We start from the raw sequence: 20427 nt of genomic DNA on the forward strand, positions 1-20427 counted from the left end.
TGCCTTCTGGAGTGAGCTTTTAAATTCGTTATTATTCGGCGCATCTACACTTTGTTCAGTATTTTGGTACGTTTTCAAATAATACATGGGGAATAAATAAAATTAACTCAACTGGGTACAATATCTCTACCTTCTCATCGAAATTGTGCCGACCGGGTGTGCCTTTGTTGGATTTTGTTTTGTTTCCCTCCATTCACTCTCATTCCAGTCGCGTTCGATGAGTGAGGTTTTGCGTCTTTCCCGGTTGGGCATTTACCCCCTGAGCGTAATGCCGCACCATTGTGGGGCAATTGTTTTACTTCGTTAAACAATTTTCCTCACCGCTTTTGTTTTCTATTTACAGTTCGTTTAATTTACCGCCCGCCCTACACGCCGTGCCATCCATAGAAATCCCATTCCATTTGCATGCCGTTGCGCGGTGTTTGCTTTTGCCTATTTTTTTTGCGTTTTCATCGTCTGGATGCTGCTTTCGCAGAGGTTGTTCTGTTTTTTGGTTGGGTGTGCAGGTTTTTTTCAATGTTTCCTTTTTCACTTCCTGTACCTTCCACTTTTACGTTTCCTTCTAGGTTTGTTGATTTTCAATTCGATTTCAGTGTCCTATTTTACGCCGCCAAAAAGATGCAACGCCCCTTAACCGAACGGGACCGGTTTGCACAACCTTGAATGAAGTTTTTTCTTGTTCGGGTTGTTAAATTCCCAGATACAGCCATCGGTTGATTGAATGCTTGGGAAAGGAAAAGTAAACATCATAAAAGTATGCTCACGGTTCAAACCACAAGATTGCATCCAGCAGGAGCATCCTTAAAATAATCAATCCCAAATGTCACTTAAAATTAGAAACCGATAAAGCAAGCATTTACAGCCAAGCTCAATTACTTCTTATATCAAACGTGTTTGAGCGTTGTTTTACTCAGATATTTCAACGAATAAAATAAAATAAATTATTCGAGTTTGGCGTCGTAGAAACCTTCAATTTGTGAGACAAAAGCATGCTACCATCCCTATACTGTTCCGGCACTACAGTCTTATATTTATGCATCATGAATTTTTACATCACTATCAATGCTGCGATCAAATGAGAGATAATCGAAAAACTTAAACGAAGTTCATCGCTATCGTCGTCTCGTTTCGTACTCTCACTCTTACCTTGCCATAGCTGTATAGTATTTACATGGTCGCTTCTCTCACCACAAAATTCAATTTTGAAATATTGCGTCCGGTGCGAGATAATCTTGCGTTTAACTACCGAATGTTCCAAATGTACAGCTCGCTAAGTATACGGGCGCAAATTCGAGTACTTACATGTTTGGAGCTATTTTGTTGTAGCTCTCTTGCGCTTTCGCTTCTTGCTCCGTTGCTTGCTTTTCCGGATAGTGATTATTATGTTCAGCTTGCGTTGTTGCGCTAAGAATATAATGCGATTTATAGTATTATGTTCAGTTGCTTCGCTCGTTTAGTTTCGTTTTGTTTTGTTCCATTGCTTGTTAAAGTCAGTTCAATATCCCGCGCAGTGGATCTGTGATCCACTTGGGGGATCGTTTTCGTGGGGGGGTTTGGAAATAAAATCATCACTTTCGATCACATCACTGAGACGACTCCGACGTCGGCGAGCCTAATCCGGGCGGATTCGTCTGGCTCGATCCATTCCCTCGTTCGTCCATAGCATCTGGCGGCGTTTGGGCCGGTTAGAGCTTATCGAGGAGATTCGAAACCAACAGTGGAGCCAGTGCACCGTTTGGATCTAGCTTTCCGGAGCTGGTTGAGGTCGGTTGCTGCTGTCGCTTAGGTTTGTGGCGTGTTTTGGACCACTTTTTCGATTTGCCATTGTTTTTACTGATGTTCGAGGATGAACTCGTTGGCGATTCAGTACTGGAGGAGGAGGACGAAGATTTGCACTCGCCAGGAACGGGAGGATGGTGCACGGTGCCACCCGCCAGCTTGCAGCTCTTTAACGAGCTGGGTAGATGCTCGGAACGGTTGCAGTGTGGCGTTCGAAGTATTCGTATGCTTATTCCGCTCGATTCTGATGGTGCATGGGTTGGGCTGTGCTCCACCGTTTCGTCAATGTATTTTGCAGGATAAACTGCAGCCTAGGGATTAAAATAGAACACAGTAGAGCATATTATAAAATAACCAGAGAACAATGGAGGCGCCAGGTTGCCCAACCAAACGAACACAGGAGTTATGAAAATGTGAATGTTTATGGTGAGATGCACAATGAAAATATGAGCTGACTTAAATCTGTTGGAAGTTATATTGTAAAATGTTTCCAATACTTAATATTTCACATGAGTAAAGCTTCATATTTAATTGAATTTAAGTAAAGCTAAATCAAAATAAAATACGTTTTAGTTCGCAGTCACAAATATTACAATAAGAAAACTATTCTTGAACCTAATGTAATTTGATTCTGAATAAATCACAAATTGCTAACCGTCCACATCAAATATCCATCGAAGGTGTCAAATGGAGGCGCCCAGTTGAGTTCGATATCCTATGCTCCACCAGGCACCTCCACTGAAATGTATGAGTTGGTTATAACTATTTGTGTACTTCGGTCATCACAATAAATTATTTGCAAACTTGTTTTGTATCACGAAAACCTTATCTTTGATATGAACAATTAACAAAACCAATTGAATACTCTAACCTACACGAGTTTTCTATGTTTCATAAGCACACAGAACGTTAAGCGGCCTTTTTCAAGTCACTTGGTTTTTCATTTTAAAATTAAAGAAAATAAAATGTAGTTACGTCAAAACTACTATCGTGTTGTGCTTCTGGATGTGTAATACATGATAAGTTATTTTAAAAAATGTTTAAAAGCGTTTACATTTAAACAAAATATTTAAATGACAAAATGTTTTATTTCAAATTTTACACCGAACCAATCTTAAGCAACCATGAATCGATAAAGAAGAAAACATAATCCTTGCATCTACGTGAATATCAAATAACCCTCATAATGTTCCACGTGGCAAATGGAGGCGCCCGGTCGGTCACGATTTCCTACGCAGCACCAGGCGCCTCCATTTGCCTCCGCACCTCGGCAAGTGTCGACGAAATGAAACGAATAAAAATGAGAAGTGAAACACATAAAAATAGAAGAAATCCATCAACATTGCTCTCCTCCAATCCCATTCCGAAACCAGGCCGTAGGGCTCGACTCGGGCACACGAGGCCGGCACGAAATCACTTACGCAATCTTTTATGCTGCCGCTTCTGGTGTCTTCCTTCGGTCGGATGCCGGCGGTGGGATAGCTGTCACCGATTGCGTTCACGGTGTCAGGGCTGGTGGTGGACGAGGTGGTGGTGGAGGCGGTGGAGCTGCTGGTACTCCCGCTGTCGTATATCATCGCCCGGTTGCGAAGCTCGTGCTTTATGCTCCAATCACGGAGATAGATATCGTTCTGTATCGGAATGCCGCCGTTCGATAAGCGAACTATAAATTGCCATCTGAAAAAGATTTATGGACGCAAAAAGAAGACGCAGTTAGGGTAGGGCGCTGGGAGGCTCTGACTGTCTGGGTGCCACGAGTTGAGCTCCGCTTTCCGAGGGCTCCAAGTTCCCGAGAATGGAGGGCTAGCCGGTGGGAAAGGCTGGGAGGCGGAACATAAAATCGGTCCCCATTCGAGCGAAGGCACTCCATTTGGACTGTGCCGTTCTTCAACTCAAACTACTTTACCATTCGGTGCAGTTTTGCTTTTTGGCTCGCACTGCGGAATACGGAATAGAAATCCGTTGAATGGAACCGGATTTTCTGCGGATTCCAGTGCGTTGCTACGAAAGGGATCGTAAATTCTGCCACTTCGCACCGGCTCGGCCCAGTGATGCTTTCTGCTTCCTCTTTCGCATTCTATTAACCGTGCGGAAGGCACCTAACCAAGTGTAGTCGGCGACTAGGCCACCCGACCACTTTCCAACTAGAATCCGAACCAACCCTCAGGGACACTATCGTCTCCGTACTCAAGGCACGCAGCAGAGGTACGGCCGACTTCCGACGAAGTGCGAATCCGACAAAAACCCGTCCCGGCTTTCGACAGTCTCCGTCGTTGTCGCCGTCGGAATATCATGGTGTCAGGGATCAAGAATGTCATCTCTGCTAGCGAAGGAAATGAATTATAAATTATTCTCCACCGCGGCACATGCCCCTCCCGTAACCGACGCCATCGGGACGCACTTCGTTTGCAACATTGCGCTACGCAGAGGGAGTACGACGATTGTGGTTTTGCGCCACCAAGGTGCAAACCGCCCGATGCCTGGCCGAAGGATTACTTTCTGCCTTATGAAGCTTTCGTCGGGCGTGATTGAGTGCAGCTTTTTACGCTTGGCTTCCGGACATTTTCGTTCTCATGCTCGGTGCCTACAATTTCTGTTGTAATATCCAGTGGCTACAAATTGTGCCACGGCTTCGAGGTGATTCATTTGATCGTGACAATATTACATTGATTGTGACATCGGTTGTCTTGACAGAGTCAATTCCGGTGATATCGAACAAACATCGCGCTTTGCATGCTGGAAGGAAATTGAAACATGTCCTATGGAGTTTACCGTTAATGGAAACTATCAGCCTTTGGATTATATAAACGGTAGTTGGTTGATCTTTTAAAATTAAGATTTAGCTGCTCCACATCGACGGTTTTGCAAGGAAACAAATTTCACTTTATTTTTATTTGTTATTATTTTTATTGCAAATATGAAATACATTCTTTGTTTAATGAATTATTTTACTATGTTTAAAAAAAATTCTGCATCCCAAAACAATCATATCCATTAGTATTAAAAGTATTGTTTATCATATTTTTCCAACAAACAAAATACTATTTGAATTTTCAAAAATAAAAAACATAACATAAATCCAGCGCAAACCGCAAGGCAATCTTAAACAAGAGGTTAAATGCTTTCATCAAACAACGAGGATTGTTTCACTCTCAGCAAACGCTGTACTGATTGCATCTCGGATAATTTCCCCGATTCTTGTTTCCAGCATCTGATATCATCCCAAATTCTCCACACTAACCTTCGCCCCACAATCGACACAGTCAAATCGAGCGTATCCGTTCGATGGATGCAGGCTGCTGTGAAATTTGTTAAACAATCAAAATTATCGTACCATTTCACCCCATCGAACCACCCCAAACAAGGGGGAACGGATGGATCGACGCTCGCAAATAGCGCTCATGCGAAACGATTGATTAATGTTCGGGTGCGGTGCGCTCGAAATGAAATTGTTTCATCACCCATTTGGGAAGCTGGGAAGGGATCTTACTCCGAGAAGAGACGCTAGCGAAAGGGGTCGGTTCCGTGATGGAACACGTAACACTTACCTCAGCACCATTTGATGTAATCGCGACTGTTGTCCCATTCGGCGCAGGCAGCGGCAGGCTCCAATCACGGATAATTGATGAGTTTCCATTATTCTGATCCCTTCCTGGTATTGTTTGAACGCCTCCAGCAGCATATCTGCACCAGCGGACCGGATCGGTTCAAGTCGGATGCGGGAGTAAAGTAAAGAAAAGGACATGAAAAGAGAACAAATGGTTGCGAATAAGGGGCTCAAATAAAAAAAAGATGCTCAACTGGGACAATGTGAAACGCACATTGCTATTGATCATGGCCTAACGCCGTTAAGGTGAGTTGGATGGAATGAAACAGATGAGTAAAAGAAACAACGGCCTATTGGAGACCTAAAAAATTAACTAAATGCAAAAACAGTACTACATATTCATCGGATGATTTTATCTTTTACTGAAAAATAATATAATAATTTAAAAACATAAGACAAATGAACCACCTTGTTGCTCAAATACAAGAATAAAGAGCATCTTAATTAACTGAGGGGTTCGGTTTTGAGTAAAGCAGTCGTTAGATATAAAATTCAACATTATCAAAGTTTAATTTAAATCAACATTCCGAAGGTGCTAACAATTATTTGACAATAAAAAAAAAAATCAACAACGGTACAGATAGTTCCATAGCCCGAAAAACAAAAAAAGCTGTATTAAATAAAGCTAAAAAATAAAAAAGAAACCATTGAGTTAAAATGGTTTCACAATTCTCATCACATTATATTAAAAAATTGTATTGGAGGTAATAAACATAAAAAATGTGAAATTTACAACTCAATCTTTCGTTCTTAATTTATTGACGTTAACTTTTAATATCTTTGTTGTAGTTAAAATATTATTCCAACAATGAATAACTAAAACATAATTCAAACAATGTCGATAAGCTACGGTTAACATATGATAAAGAAGCCTTGGGTGCTTTGAGATCATTACATACGTAAGTCGGTGTTTAATGGTGAATAATTGACACATACTTTGTTCGAGCAGCCAGTCACCGTACTGTCGACGCAGATCCGCATTATACGGGCTAAGCCGGACGATCCGGGCCAGAAGTTGTCCGGCGGCGGCCGGTTGCTGCCCGGCGTTGTACAGTTTCACCAGCTCGAGGTAGGCGGACGCGAACAGCGGCTCTAGCTGAATGCACCGTTCCAGCATCCGGACGGCGTCGGCCGTTCGGTTCGATTTCCTGCTTTCCGTGCAAAATGGGAGAAAGGGTGAACGAGAGGATTAAATTGATTAGAAACGTCTCGGGGTGGCAACGGTGGCGACGTTCGATGGCCGAGAAGCCTGATCACCGGATGTTGCTCGTAATTCGTCCCAACAGTAGCGGCACGGTCTCAGTTCGTTTGCGCAATTCGATGTGATCAAAATCAGATGGATTCCCTTTCATCGGGGATCGGGCGCATCCGGGCGTTCGTTAATAGCGGTGTGGGGCCAAATTGCTAGAAAAACAACCACCACGCAATTCCGCAACAACTAACCGATCTTCTTCGTGGTGCTTCCACCACCCATCCCAGATTTTCCGCGGCAGAGCCATCAAACCGGAACCGAGCGCCAGAGAAACGAGTACGAATCAAAGCGAAAGTACGAACAGGTCGGTTTCAAGCTTACCGAGCAGCTATGAATATTTTATAATCCTTTTCATTCAATGTGCTTTTTTTCTGCAATCGGTTTCCCTACCGTTCTCGTCCCTCCGTACGCCCTTACTTTTCTTCCTTAGGATTGCTCTGAAAATAAAATTCCTAACTCCTACCGTAAATAAAAAGCGCGCTGAAACGGCGCTGTGTTCCTTTTCGGTCGACTTGCTTTCTTTTCACCCCACGTTTCCTCTTATTTACAATCAACCACTCCAAGGAGCCCCAAACTGGGATGAATGGTAAAGGAAGTACCCTTTTTTGTAGCTCTTGGTTTAACAAAAACTAGGAGGGAAATAGGGAAAGTATATTTATACAAGAGTTTTCCCCGTTTGCACCACAAAGTAAAAAAGAGTGGGTTCCAGTTCGGTCGGTTTTCTCTGTGGCCCTGAAGAATGGCTGCTTTTTTTTCTAATGAAGCTTCTTCGCGAACGAGATGGCTGGAACGTGAGGGGCGGAAAGCCAATAATGACGACGATCATTATCGTGAAGATGATGATGTAAGCTGTTCTTGTTTTACTACGATTCGTCGAATGGCGCGAATTTTTCCCTTCTTGCGCCCAAAAGTTTTGCCCACGGTTTGTGGGCGTCGTTAATTTTGATGACACGGCTAAAAAGGCTTTCGTTGGCAGACTATCAAATTTGGAAAGCAAGCTATCGTTGACTGAAGAAACAAAATAATCCAATCAAAGAAGCAACGATAGATTAGACAACCAACCGACAGCTGTTTGTAAGGTTGTATTAAATCGGCATTAGTTATGAAAGAACTAAACAGTTCAAACGAATAGCATTTTCATATGCAGAGTAAAAGTAGTGGGAAGCAATTGTGTTGTGAAATAGATACAACGACTCTCAGTCACGATGTTGACTAAGCATGATCGGTCAACTTTGGTCAAACTTTCAACACCGTATCGTGCGAGAAAGGGTCCGGACAGTGCCGTAGTTGTGTGGTGTCAGAGTTCTTGGAACAATGCTGACGAGTTTTGCGGGGGTTGCTATTGCCACGATCTGTCACCAGCCGGGGATAGGGTAATTTTTCAACACGAAAAGTTTGCTGTGAGATAAAAATCTCACATCTTTTTCGTCCCATGATCAGAATGGGAAAAAGTATTTGCTTGAATATTGGTTTCGTTGTGATTATGCTTCTACTTTAAAAATTTAATAAAAAATGAAGGATTAATGGAGAGGAACATATTTCCGTTTAGTTTACAATCCTATAGTTTCCAGGAAAACTATCGTATTTATGGGTAATATTCTAAACGTATTTAAAAAACAAACAAACAAAAAATTAATTTCATTGTAAAGAGTTTGCGACGTGATTTCAATACAATCTGCATGTCTAATCAATCAAATGAGAAGCTGTATTTTAGCATAATTGTTTCAATTAAGAGTAGTTGCATTCACTAAAAACCATTGTTTTTTTTATTTCAAAATTTTGCTAAAAAATTAAATTAAAAACAGATACGGTCAGATGTCATTTTGTTTTAGTAAGATAAAAATTAAATTTCTTATCGTCAACAACAAATTACTAAAAACATCAAACTATTCACGATTGCACAAAATCAGTTAGGTTATGAGTAAATATTCCATAGTTCTATAATATATGTAACCTATTTCATTATCTATATCATTTAAGCTTGTTTTAAAATTATTTGGAAATCCATTAGCACTACAGTTTTTTTTAATGTTTGTGATTAAAGTAATATAGAATTCAGAATTTCAAAACATGCAAAACTCATTTCAAACCACAAAGTAATAAGTTTACATCGAGCCCTAAGTGGAAGTATCTTCCAGGCAAATGACGTTCTAGCTTTACCCGGGGCAGGGCGTAATCACCAGTATCTGTTAGCTATCCCTTGATCAAGAGAAACTTTCCACCCACAGGTGGCCCCTACCACGCTCGAAACTGGAGACAAGATTACATAGTGGACTAAGTTTCATTACTCTTTGACATGATAGTACGGAAACAAAGCCCGACGGACGGGGCGGAAAGTTGGCCCTAGATGCCGTGTGCAAGATAGGCCCGCGTGTAAGTATCCTTTTAAAAACGTGCCACTCGAAGGACTCGCTAACGGAGCCGAAGAACGGAAAGCCATTTCGACGGCAGTGCAGTAATATGTTCCCGCACGAAAGTGTTTCGCACGGAGCAGACGGAGAGTGGCTCGGCGTGGTAAAGGAAAGCGAACCCAATCCCGAAGACGCTACACATTCGGGGCGGGAATTAAAGCAAACACACCAGAGGAGCAATTATAATTTCTAAGCTGGTACTAATCTTTTAAGTAGAAGAACACCTGCTTCGTAGCCCGCGTTGGGTTCGTTCTTTGGCTTCGTCGCGGGGTGAAACCTGTTCACGAAGGAGAGGGAGATCATTCGAGCACTCTAACCCGGGGGCTTCCCACACTGCACGGAAATAGGATTTGATCCCGAAGGACCAATCCTGGCGAGGAGCATGAACATAGGCCAGGCGAGCGTTTCGCGAAATGGAGATAGGAACACTATGGAGGAGTAATGTTACTGCTGGCAAATTTTCTTATGCTTAAGCTACTCAAGGGCTGGGTTTGCCTTAAACAGGTTCAGACATTTTCACAATGGGCCACAACAGGTGGACAAAATACTAGCGCACCTGAATTTGAGTCATGATGTAAGAAAGCTTTGATACAAGATAAAAAAGTTGTTTTGTAAGGTTATTTATTGAAGTTATCATTAAATGGAGGTATTTTAAATGAACTTCTTCACACAGTGTGCCGCCGAGTGAAATAGCTGCGCTTTGTGCAGCAAGGAAACACCCAGACACGAAGCACCAAAGCGAACGTCTTCCACAGCTAAGCGGTATACAGGCAACCCGCTGGGAGCTGGAAACCAAGCAGGAAGATTTAAGCAAGCGATAGGATTAAAGTATAATTAAAGAAACGTAACAGTGACGAGCTCGAGCGGACCGAGATGATCGCACGACCAAGAGAGCTGCACGAAAGCTCCCAGCTGGGAACGGGAGTTCGTGCTTTTAATTTTCCCCATCACAATTACAGTTGCCTCGATGGCGAAGTGGTTGCTTATGGGTCTTTTTTTTGTGTCAGAGCACATCTAGAACCTAGAACCCATTGGAAAGAGTCAAACAAAGCAGGAGGAAGCTCAGTGGTCTCAGGAAAATCGAATCGAAAGTCCCTTTTCCGCATCCTCCTGTGGTTCCATACCCTTTCTTGGATGGCATCGAGCAATTGGTAGTATGGCAAAATTAATTGAATCTTATAAATTAGAGAAAAACCTGACCCATCCAAGGGACGATCACGTCTCGGAGGGGTCGCGTGTCGCTCGGCAAAGCAATGCAGCACCAAATTGGTACCGAAAAGAAACTCCAAAAAACCTTCTTCTTTTCGAGGGTAGATACTCTTTGATGGACGCTCGGCGTTACGGCTGTCGAATGGGAATGAAAAAGGTAACCTTACCGCCTCATTGGTTCTGCAAAAGCGATTAAAAACACGGTCATGGTCTTTTTTTAAGTAGAGAACAAAACATGAAGTTTTAAAGTGGTTAGCAACTGTTTGAATGTTTCGTGTTTTAGAATTTTATTTCATTTTCCCTTTAAAAAATGGGTTAATTCCAACGATAAACATTAAATCTTTAAACCATCCAAACTTCACACCGTTAGAGATACATATAATCGACAACAGTGTTTTACCGCAGACAGAAACAAAACTTTCCTTGCTCATTGGTGTGTCGTAAAATCAACTTTTAAACTCTGCGACAAAAATCAACAGTCGTTACCGGTTTTGGTCTATCTTTCCGCTTGTCTTCTAAGTGATTACCGAAACCGAGAGCATTGGTGTGCGGGAAAAAAAAATTGGAAACCCCCCCTCCGGCGGGGATAAGTCAGAAAACGAAACGAAACTAAGCACAAGGGACGGCGCGTCGTAAAAGTTCACCGCGAACAGGCCAAGAACGGACAAGGCCAGAGAAATAACATTTAATGTGCCGTAATCCCAAATTCCCTAATTAAATTCCACCACTCATGGCACTTGACCGGCCGCAGGACGGTGAAACATGAGTTCAGTTCGCGCACCGGGGAAGTGGTGGAGAGGTTGGTGTGCAAAAACCGAATCAAGGGACAAATTGGAAAGTGCTCGCTGGAAACGGCAGGAAAAACGGCGCGAAACAATGCGATTGAGAACATGGATTCGAGAGCGAACCGCGTTGATGAGCGTTCCATCCGAGGGTGGTTGTGACCGCAGGCTAAATGAACTATCGATCAGACGGGACCCTGATCTTTCACCCCCACGACCCATTCCCGACCCCCACCCCTCTCACCTGTACAGCTGGCCCAGATTGTAGTGGGCGTTAATGTGTTCGGATGAATATTTGATCGCTTCCCGAAAGTGATACTCGGCCGTGGCGAACTGTGGCATCAGCGTGCCGATGTTGTTGTGGGCGCTGGCGTACGACGGCCACAGGCGCAGTGCCTCGCGGTAGTGAGCGATGGCCGGCTCCGGTTGTGACGAGTCCCGCAGGAAGTTGCCGAAATTGTAGTGCATTTTCGCGTTGTGCGGTAACGTTTTCAGGCCGGACCTGGGCGAGGAGGGAACACGGGCAGAGCAGTGACGGGTCAGCATAATGCGAGAACATTTTAATTGATTTCCATTTGTGGCAAGCAAGCCGATACCGTACCGTAACAGGGCTTCGCGTGAACTCCAGTCCTGGTTGCGGGCGATGGTCTTCAGGGTTCCGGCGGTCAACAGAATGACGCCCAGCAACACGATTGGCTTTCGCAGGGCAACGGACCGCTCCCAGATCCGCTGAGCTCCGTATACAACTAGAATCAGGCAACCCATGCTACGGGAACAGGGAAGAAAAATATCAAGGTAGAGTCAGTTTGAATGTACGGTTTATAAAACAAACTACACTATATCGTGATGTATGTTAAGTTTACACAATTGACCCCAGCTGTGTTATTTAATCAATATATGGATTTAATTTCTTTCTTCACTTAATTCATGCAAGATAAGACTAAACAATAAGTAATTTCCTAAATTTGAAAAACCTTTACAGGTCTTGTAAATTAATATTTTTTATCAGATACTGCAACTGAAGTAAAATTTTAACGTTATTTAAATCAAATTTGTAAGGGAAATACAACGCTTAACAAGTTAATGAGGGTTTTGCAAACAGTATCATTGAGGCAAAAGATTTTAGGGAGCTCCCATAGTCTAAGTAAATCAGGTAAAATAATACAAGATTAAATAAATGATATTTTCTTATAGTTATTAGTTTTTTTTTAAATTAAAGGATTTGCAAAAACGGCTGAGTGGAAAATGTTACTTCTTTAAAAAAATGATAAAAAGTTTGGTGTTAGGATATTTCAAAACGCCATCCTCGCTTCGCAAAACTTAACCGAACAGTTAATTATCAAATCAAAACTTCTTAGTCACCGAACTTTTTTCAATGTATAAAATGTAACGGAAACAATATGATATGCAAACATAATTTCATAACATTACATTTAATATTATTTAAGTAAATTTAAATGAAAAACAATGCCAATCTGTCAGAGTGACGAGGAGAAGAGTGTAAAATGTAAAAAAGTGTGAGCTTCCGAGAACGGGAGCAGAAAACAAACACAACACTTACCTCGGAATGTAAAGTACACGCTCGGCCACAACGAAGCCCACCGTAACAACTAGATTAGTGGCGGGCAGGAACGGCAGAACTAATAATAGAAACCCTAATACTACCGGCACGTGACGCTGATGCTGCGAAAAGAAGGACGGTGGAAAAAGAATGAGACACCAACAGGAGGGGAAAATAAAACATAACAGAACAATCTTATTCTTACAAACACCCGCCCTCTTACAAACACAAACATTCACACATCTGAGGCAGTTCAGCGAAGCGAAAGCGAAAGGAAGACGATCTTGTGATGAGTGAAGTAAAAGATGAAAAGAAATCGAACGAAGGAATGGCTGAGAAAGCAAAATCTCTACCCTTCCTGTCGAATGCAGAGAACGAAAATCTTTTGATTGCAGATTTTCTCCGCACTTTGGATGGTAAAATCAGAGAATATTCTGAATCGTAAAAACACCCACTTTTTAGACTCCAATGACTCAAGTTAGAGCGTCGCCTTAGGTCTGGTAGATCGGGAACGATTGGTGGAGTCCGCTTTTTAAATTCTTATGTTTGTAACACACTGCTTCGTCAATGGTTATAAGAAACACCTTTAATAAGTTCTTTTTGAATACATGATGGTAGAAAAACTTAGGCAACCCCTTTTAATTTTCCAACTGCTCAAACATAACCGAAGATGCTACCTTTATTCTGCCCCATCTGAAGTCCTCTGTCGTGTATAAGCAGCTTAAGCTTCCGTAAGCGACGACTAGCCGTTTATTTTTCCTATCCACTGAGCACTTAATACCTTTTCTTTCTACCATTCTGCCAAGATTGGGCGGGAGTGTTGCATTCGTGCCATCCGCCCGAGATAAGAGAATGACGCTTCCAACCCCAAACCATCCCGTCGGAAGTTTTCCGCCCACCAGCAAAAAATTACAACACGGCTCCACCGGTCCATATATTACCTAATGAATACGAATGAGATACGAAAGTTTTTCGCTTTCGCTTTAGGTGGTTCCCGTGGTGGGTGGGAGCATGCAGAAAAACATGCACGTACAAGCGCACGTACACCGGCGCACAAATAAACCCGGACGCCCCGTAGAAGTCATTTGAGGAACCCATAATAGAGTAATGATGGCTGGTGAATCGGAAAACAGAAATCCAAACCGGCGGCTACGGCAAGGTTCGGGACGTGTTCGGACTGGGAAAAGCAGTGGGCGAACAGGGTGTTCCACCGAATCTGCAAGCTCGACAAACGAAGATTCCTTGTCGCAAACGGTCTCAGCTTCACCGCGAAAAGCAGAACCAGCGAAGGGAAAGTTTAACTAAAAGTTTATTTAATTTATTCATAACGTTACACACCGTACCTTGAAGAGTTTGCTTGTTTTTTTTTCTCAGGTTGAAATGTTTCGGTGTATGGAAACAATATACTTTGAATTCCGATTTTCAGGGTGTGGTCTATCGATACAACTAATCTAACAAACAATTATATCAACATGTTCGAACAATCAATCATTGTAAGTAAACAAAGATAACATCATATACAATTCTAAAATGTTGATAGTTGATACAAACAAAAATAACTCATTCAGCTAGTATTGTTGTATTGGGTACATCGAGCACACAAGAATTTGAACATCACTTTGATTCAAAAGTATTTATATTGCTTAAAAGATTATAAGAAATCGAATTTAATTTTCATCAATTGATGAACATACTTTCGAATCGATATGACGGTAGACAAACAGCATGACAATGACTCCGCAGTGTCAATTGTTTATTTCATGTAACACTACTTAACAAGAATGTTTGTGGTTATAGTGGGAAAGAATATTTATTCGTTTTCACACAATAAAATAAAACAGATACATGCAAATATTATGTATGGTTAGTCATTTTGTATAACAAGCAGAATATGTGGTTTTTTAAACTTTAATATAGTATCGAATGCGGTAGGGACCAACTATCTAGTAGGTCCCAACTATCTAGTAGCAGATGATCCACGACTATCTAGTAGGCCTTTAACGGATAGGCATGACCGCAGACGGGCGTTACGCCATGACAAAGAAAAAGAAGTATCGAAAATTACATTTCAAATTTTTAATATGATTTGATATTTTACCTCTGGCAATTACTTCGAAACTCAAACATAAAATTAAGATCTTTTGCCTTTGTACTTTCTCTGTGTATTGGTATTAAATAAGAAAACATATGTTGGGAAATATAGGGTAAGATGCTTCGATCGGGCAGGATGCACTGATATGTTTTAAGCTGAATTCAGTAATTTAAAAATAGATAACGCCAAGGAATGTGTTTATTAACGTATCTAGCACATCCTATGAGACATTCAAGGCACAACACTATCATATCGTAAAGAAAACTAGGAAAAAAAAATAGAATCAATCGATTTATTAATAATGTTTTACTTTTCTACTATTAGCAATCAACCTGGCATTTTCAAGTACCTGAATATGTTTTTTTAACAAATAGCAATACATCTCAATATTTTAACTAAAAGACAAAAATTGAACCGTCCCAAGATTGTTACAAAATACGTCGGCCCAGGTGAGGCAAGACGCTCTATCATTGAAAATGCAAACAGATTGAAATGTCATAAACAGATTGATCAAAATATTCTATAACTGTTCGAAAATCAGTAACGAACTTATACCAAAACTGTCTTTCAAACAAGGGTCGTCTTGCTCCTTGTTTACGTCGCGGTGCATTCTGCCCCATCGTTTCGGCAATCTTTCCACACAATTATTAACCAAAAGGGCCTTAGAAACCATATTTAACAAAAACTGTGCTAGTTTAATACAAGATATTTAAAAAGCCAATTATTAAAAATTTGAATGTGTTTCATGAAAGGAGCAGAAGAAAATAAAGTTTTTCGATTAAGGAGGCATCTTGCCCTACATTACCTTACATTGTCTTCAATCAACCGTTCTCTCAGTGCTATTTCATTGCAAGAACATACTGTCTCATTATAAACTCCTGATAATAGCAAAAACAATTATTTCTAGGGGATACCCAAAAAACCAGTCAGAATTGTATCTCTTCGATTCGGGTCATGCTAACATGATAACAAACATACCAATCTGTGTGATGAATGTAGTTGTGGGAACATTTGGACTCTGCCAAAACAAGCTGAAGGCATTTGGTTATCAGTAGAAGTGTAAACTTGCATATAATGACTGTCAAAACTTCAGTTCTATTTCTTGCTAGTCCATCGTGACCCAATCATCTAGCCATACGTACGTGTGTGTAATAGACATACGCCATAGTGGTGTAATAGATCACTGATGAAATCAACACTGTTTTCAGCCGTTCTGGTGGTTTTAATTTATGTAATGTGTAGGAAGAAGAATAAGACGGACCTCACTTCAGGTTTCTTTTTATTCCGGCTTTCACATGTTCCAAGTTCCAATTGAGACTATCTCTATCGCCGGGGATCGCCTCTTTTATATTAATTCTGTGCGTGTCTGCCCCTGCATTCCTACATGTATGCCATTTGATCGGAAAGTTAAGTTAAACTCTTACTTAATCAATAAATAGAGTTGAGGTTACGTTAATTTATTTGCGGGCACATTAGTATCATTATTGCCGGTATTAAAACCATTCGAGCCGATCAGAACTATAGCTTGACAATCAGCAACTACAACCCAAGCATTCCTTATGTGAATTTTTCGATACTTATCGAAACTTATTGCAACGAAGACAATCCGAATTCCGTCCAAAATTCAGTGATAGTTCCACAAAAGATGCCCAAAATGGTACACTTGTATATGAGTGACAACTATCACCAACTAAAAAGAGAAGTAATCTGTCAACCAATAATTCTTCTTGATTCCAGCCCATTGATCCACCGGAGAATACAAGTTATATGTAAACAGAGAAAATGAGTTCATTTTTACACAAAAAGTTAGTACACAGCACAATGCTTCATGTTAATGTATTAGGATTTGCTGGGATTTTTGGTGGTTGCTTGAGGTTTTAAAAACGATTTAATCAGTTCAACAGATTTTTTCTGATCAGGTTTTTTTTAAATAAATTTGAGCGATTTAATCAGCTCAACTATGGTTGCTAACAAACTTACTTCGTTGTTGGTCCAAAATGATCACAAAGAGGCCCGTAGCAGAAGAGATCGGATATTATTCGATTGCATAAAAAATAAGGAAAGCAGTACTTTAAAGTTGTTTGTTTGTTGAACGGGAAAATACATACAGTAGCTAAAGTAGTTTTAGCGATGGTAAAAGGTAAGCTGTCTTCAAAATTTATCAAGAACCGGGTGAAAATAGGATGACAACTTGTACCTATATTCGAAACTTTTTGCACAGCAATGTAAAAGCGGATGTTGGATCGCGACAGCTCTCTTTTCTTGTAAATTGTGCACTTTCTTGTGGCAAGACCATGTTGTCCTTCCTTTTCCATCAAACATTCCCACGACCGTCGTTTGAACCATGGATGATCTGCTTACCGTTTCAATCGAATCTGGGAAGGAAAATATGGTACGATTTGTGCCAAACATCATTGTGCTCGATTATCTGACCGCAATTGATTCAAAGAACGCATATTTGATCAATGATGTTTTCTTAAGGTCCGTATGGTTATCAAGAGGAGGCTTTGACTAGACTAGAACCGTTGATCACACCGATTTGCAATGCGGGAAACGGATTTGCATTATCTTCGTAAAAGTTGATCGCATGTTTTGAGTATGAGAATGCCAAAGTAACTCAAGCGAAGGTTATTGGAAGGGGTGTACAGTATGTTACATGTTTTCTTAAATAAAAAAAATACCGACTTATACTATATTCGTATAGCTACTGGGTTACTGAACGATGAATACGAATACGCTTTGGATCTGCAAAATTATATCAACAGATATAACTTAACTCTCGTAAAATTTAAAACCACTTCAGCTCCCGGGTTGAAGTAAAAAGCTTGTGCGAGTTTTATTTTAAATTAAAAGGAAATTGGTCCAATATGGCACTTGCAGAGGTAAGCTTTCCGGGTGGATATATCGTGCAGTCGAATTAGTGATGTGCGCTCTGAGTGAGAATAAGTGAGTGATTCGAATCTTAATATTGAATGAACGATTTAAATCCTAACAGATAGTTTTTGTGACTCCCTTTGATTTGAATCCTTAACTGGGATTCGAATCCCAAAGGAATGAACAAGTTGGTAAAAAAGTCGCTAGTCGCCATAGAGATTCGAATCACAACTTGGGATTCGAATCCCAAGTTTAATATATTTATATAGTTTTAGTAGCCAAGTTTAATATATATATATTATATTTTACAAAAAATGATCAAATGATTCAACACACACACACATGTTGAAACCAAGTTCTATAAACATATTTGTTGAACCTTCAAGATGAAGATTTCAATGTCAGTAACTGAGCGATACGCTCTCAGCATCACCGGTTTAATCAAATTGACCCAACGATGTTCTTGGCGCTCCATTCGCCGGCGATAAGGCGGGCTTTACCAAAATCAATTTAGAGCCGGGGAAATCCCTGCGATAGCAGCTGGATGCGCTTGGGAGCAATTTAATAAGAAGAGGTGGTTCAGTACGACCACAACTGGCGCGAATAAAAGAGGTCTCACTTATTCTCAAAAAAATGAGCTGGGCAAGGCAATCCGTGTCGATTGTTTTGGCGTTTGCTCTTGCTTTACTGATTACGACTAGCAATGGGTATGTAGAGCGGCTTGAAATCAGCTGGGATGAGAAGTGATTGGTGTGATTCAAACGTTTACATTTTTTACAGGCTTCTTGTTCTGGGGCCGAAATTTTTTCGATCCAATCAAGCCTACACCGTGGTGATAAGCAACTTCAAGTCGCGGTCCAATGATGTCAATATTCTATTGCGAATGGAAGGTTACACGAACGATGAAAAAGAGGTTCTTAATTTGTCTAAAACTGTTTTCGCCCATAATAACTCAAATACAGTCGTAAACTTTGAGGTAGTGTACAACAATTTAGCACCAACAAATTACATAAAATAGAAAACAGCTTCAACTCATTTGAATTTTGCAGGTTCCTCCAAATCTTCCAGTTGGTCAATACAAATTTTCTATTCTTGGTCAAGTTGGCTTCAGCTTTTATGAGCAACTATCGTTAGTTTACTTAGACAAGAACCTGTCCGGCTTGATACAGTTGAATAAACCCGTGTTTAAGCCTGGCGATAGCGTCCATTTCCGAGTTGTCGTGTTGGACGCTGCGTTGAAGCCTCCGGTGGCTGTGAAAACAGTTCAAGTCACCATAGAAGATCCCAATGGAAATGTGATTCGCAAATGGTCTAGAGGACACTTGCACGTAGGTGTATTCGAGGGTGATCTTCAAATATCACCGCTGCCAATCCTGGGTGCATACACCATCAATGTGACCTCGGATGGAAACCAGCTGGCATCAAAAGCATTTCAGGTGAAGGAATATGTGCTATCCTCGTTCGATGTGCAGGTTTTCCCTGCCGTGATTCCCTTGCTTGAACATCAGGGGCTAAGCCTTATTGTTGCGGCTAAATATTATACTGGTCAGCCAGTGAAAGGCACGGCCAAGGTGAAACTGTATCTGGACGATGACGTACTGGAGCATTCAAAATCAGTCGACCTGTACGGCCAGCAGCAGATCGAGTTCCGATTTAACTCACCTTTGGAAATGATCGAGGATACTTTTGAAGCACGCGTTAGTGTAACCTTCACGCAGAAGAATACAAGTAAGAGCGATCCAAGAGATTGAAGATGAAATATTTCCTCTGGTTTTTAATCTATATTTTTGTTCATTCCAGATCAAACTGTGACTAAAGACGAACATATTAAAATCTTCAAACGACAGTTTCAAGCGGAGTTAATCTATGAAACACCAATGTTTCATCAGGGTTTCCCTTTCAATTACATGCTACGAATCTCGCTCCAAGATGGTACTCCTGCGAAAGATGTTGCGGTTCAAGTAATTGAAGGGCAATCTTCAGATAGTTCTGATAAAAGTTTCGAAGTTGAAAAAACTGCAAAAAGTAATAAGGACGGAATAGTCAAACTAACTATTCATCCTAAAGATACTACAGATACAATTACATTGAATGTAAGCGATGGATTTTCTTATTTTCAAAATCTTTACTCACTATTGAATCGGTTTTCTTTCCAGGTTTTGATTGATGGACAAGAAATTGTTGATGATCAAATAGGTAGACAACCGTTTGGAAATGCCTTCATTAAAGTGGAGCAAGTATCTGTGTAAGTTTTACAGCTCGATCATAGCGAAATCTGAGATTGTTTTTAAATAGTACAACATGCATATTTATAAACATCTTCTTTTGTCGTCAGGTCAAAGAGCTCGGTCCAGTTGATGGTGAAATGCAACAAACAACTACCTTTCTTCATGTATTACGTGATATCGAAAGGAAACATAGTTGACACAGGGTTTGTACAGTCGAAGCAGGCGACTTCATACAAACTACAGCTCGACGGCGTCGGTAAACTGATGCCAAAGGCAAAAGTTTTCGTGGTCACCGTGGTGGACAAAGTCGTACTGTACGATATCGCTGAAATCGTTTTCGATGAGCTTCGAAACAATGTAAGTGCACACACATCGTGTCCTTCCGAACTTACAAACCAGTCACATTTACTTTCTTTACAGTTTGATTTAAAGCTGAATGAAAAGAAAATGAAACCTGGCAGCCAAATTAAACTTAGCATGACCGGTAGCCCAAATGCGTATGTCGCTTTGGCTGCATACGACAAAAGTTTGCTCCAACACGGCGAAGATCATGATCTGCTCTTTCAAGACATTATGAATGCATTTGACGGGTTTCACGAGCTCTCCGAGAACGAGTTTGATGTATTTCACGT

The 20427-nt window shown here is 40.9% G+C and overlaps 1 protein-coding gene across 1 annotated transcript in view; it reads right to left on the bottom strand.

The window, feature by feature from the left end:
- Positions 1-1685: 1685 nt before the first annotated feature.
- The window catches only part of LOC131267760 (protein O-mannosyl-transferase TMTC1-like), a 63796-nt gene continuing 45054 nt past the window's right edge, over positions 1686-20427 (bottom strand). Inside the window, exons 7-13 of the mRNA XM_058270716.1 lie at positions 12602-12723; positions 11642-11806; positions 11285-11542; positions 6323-6534; positions 5328-5463; positions 3201-3456; positions 1686-2090 (exon numbers count right to left, since the gene is read on the bottom strand). Coding sequence (XP_058126699.1) covers positions 1686-2090; positions 3201-3456; positions 5328-5463; positions 6323-6534; positions 11285-11542; positions 11642-11806; positions 12602-12723 — 1554 coding nt within the window. The remainder of the gene's footprint in view (positions 2091-3200; positions 3457-5327; positions 5464-6322; positions 6535-11284; positions 11543-11641; positions 11807-12601; positions 12724-20427) is intronic.

Source organism: Anopheles coustani, chromosome 3 (genome assembly GCF_943734705.1).
Source record: "Anopheles coustani chromosome 3, idAnoCousDA_361_x.2, whole genome shotgun sequence".
Taxonomy (NCBI): Eukaryota; Metazoa; Arthropoda; class Insecta; order Diptera; family Culicidae; genus Anopheles; species Anopheles coustani.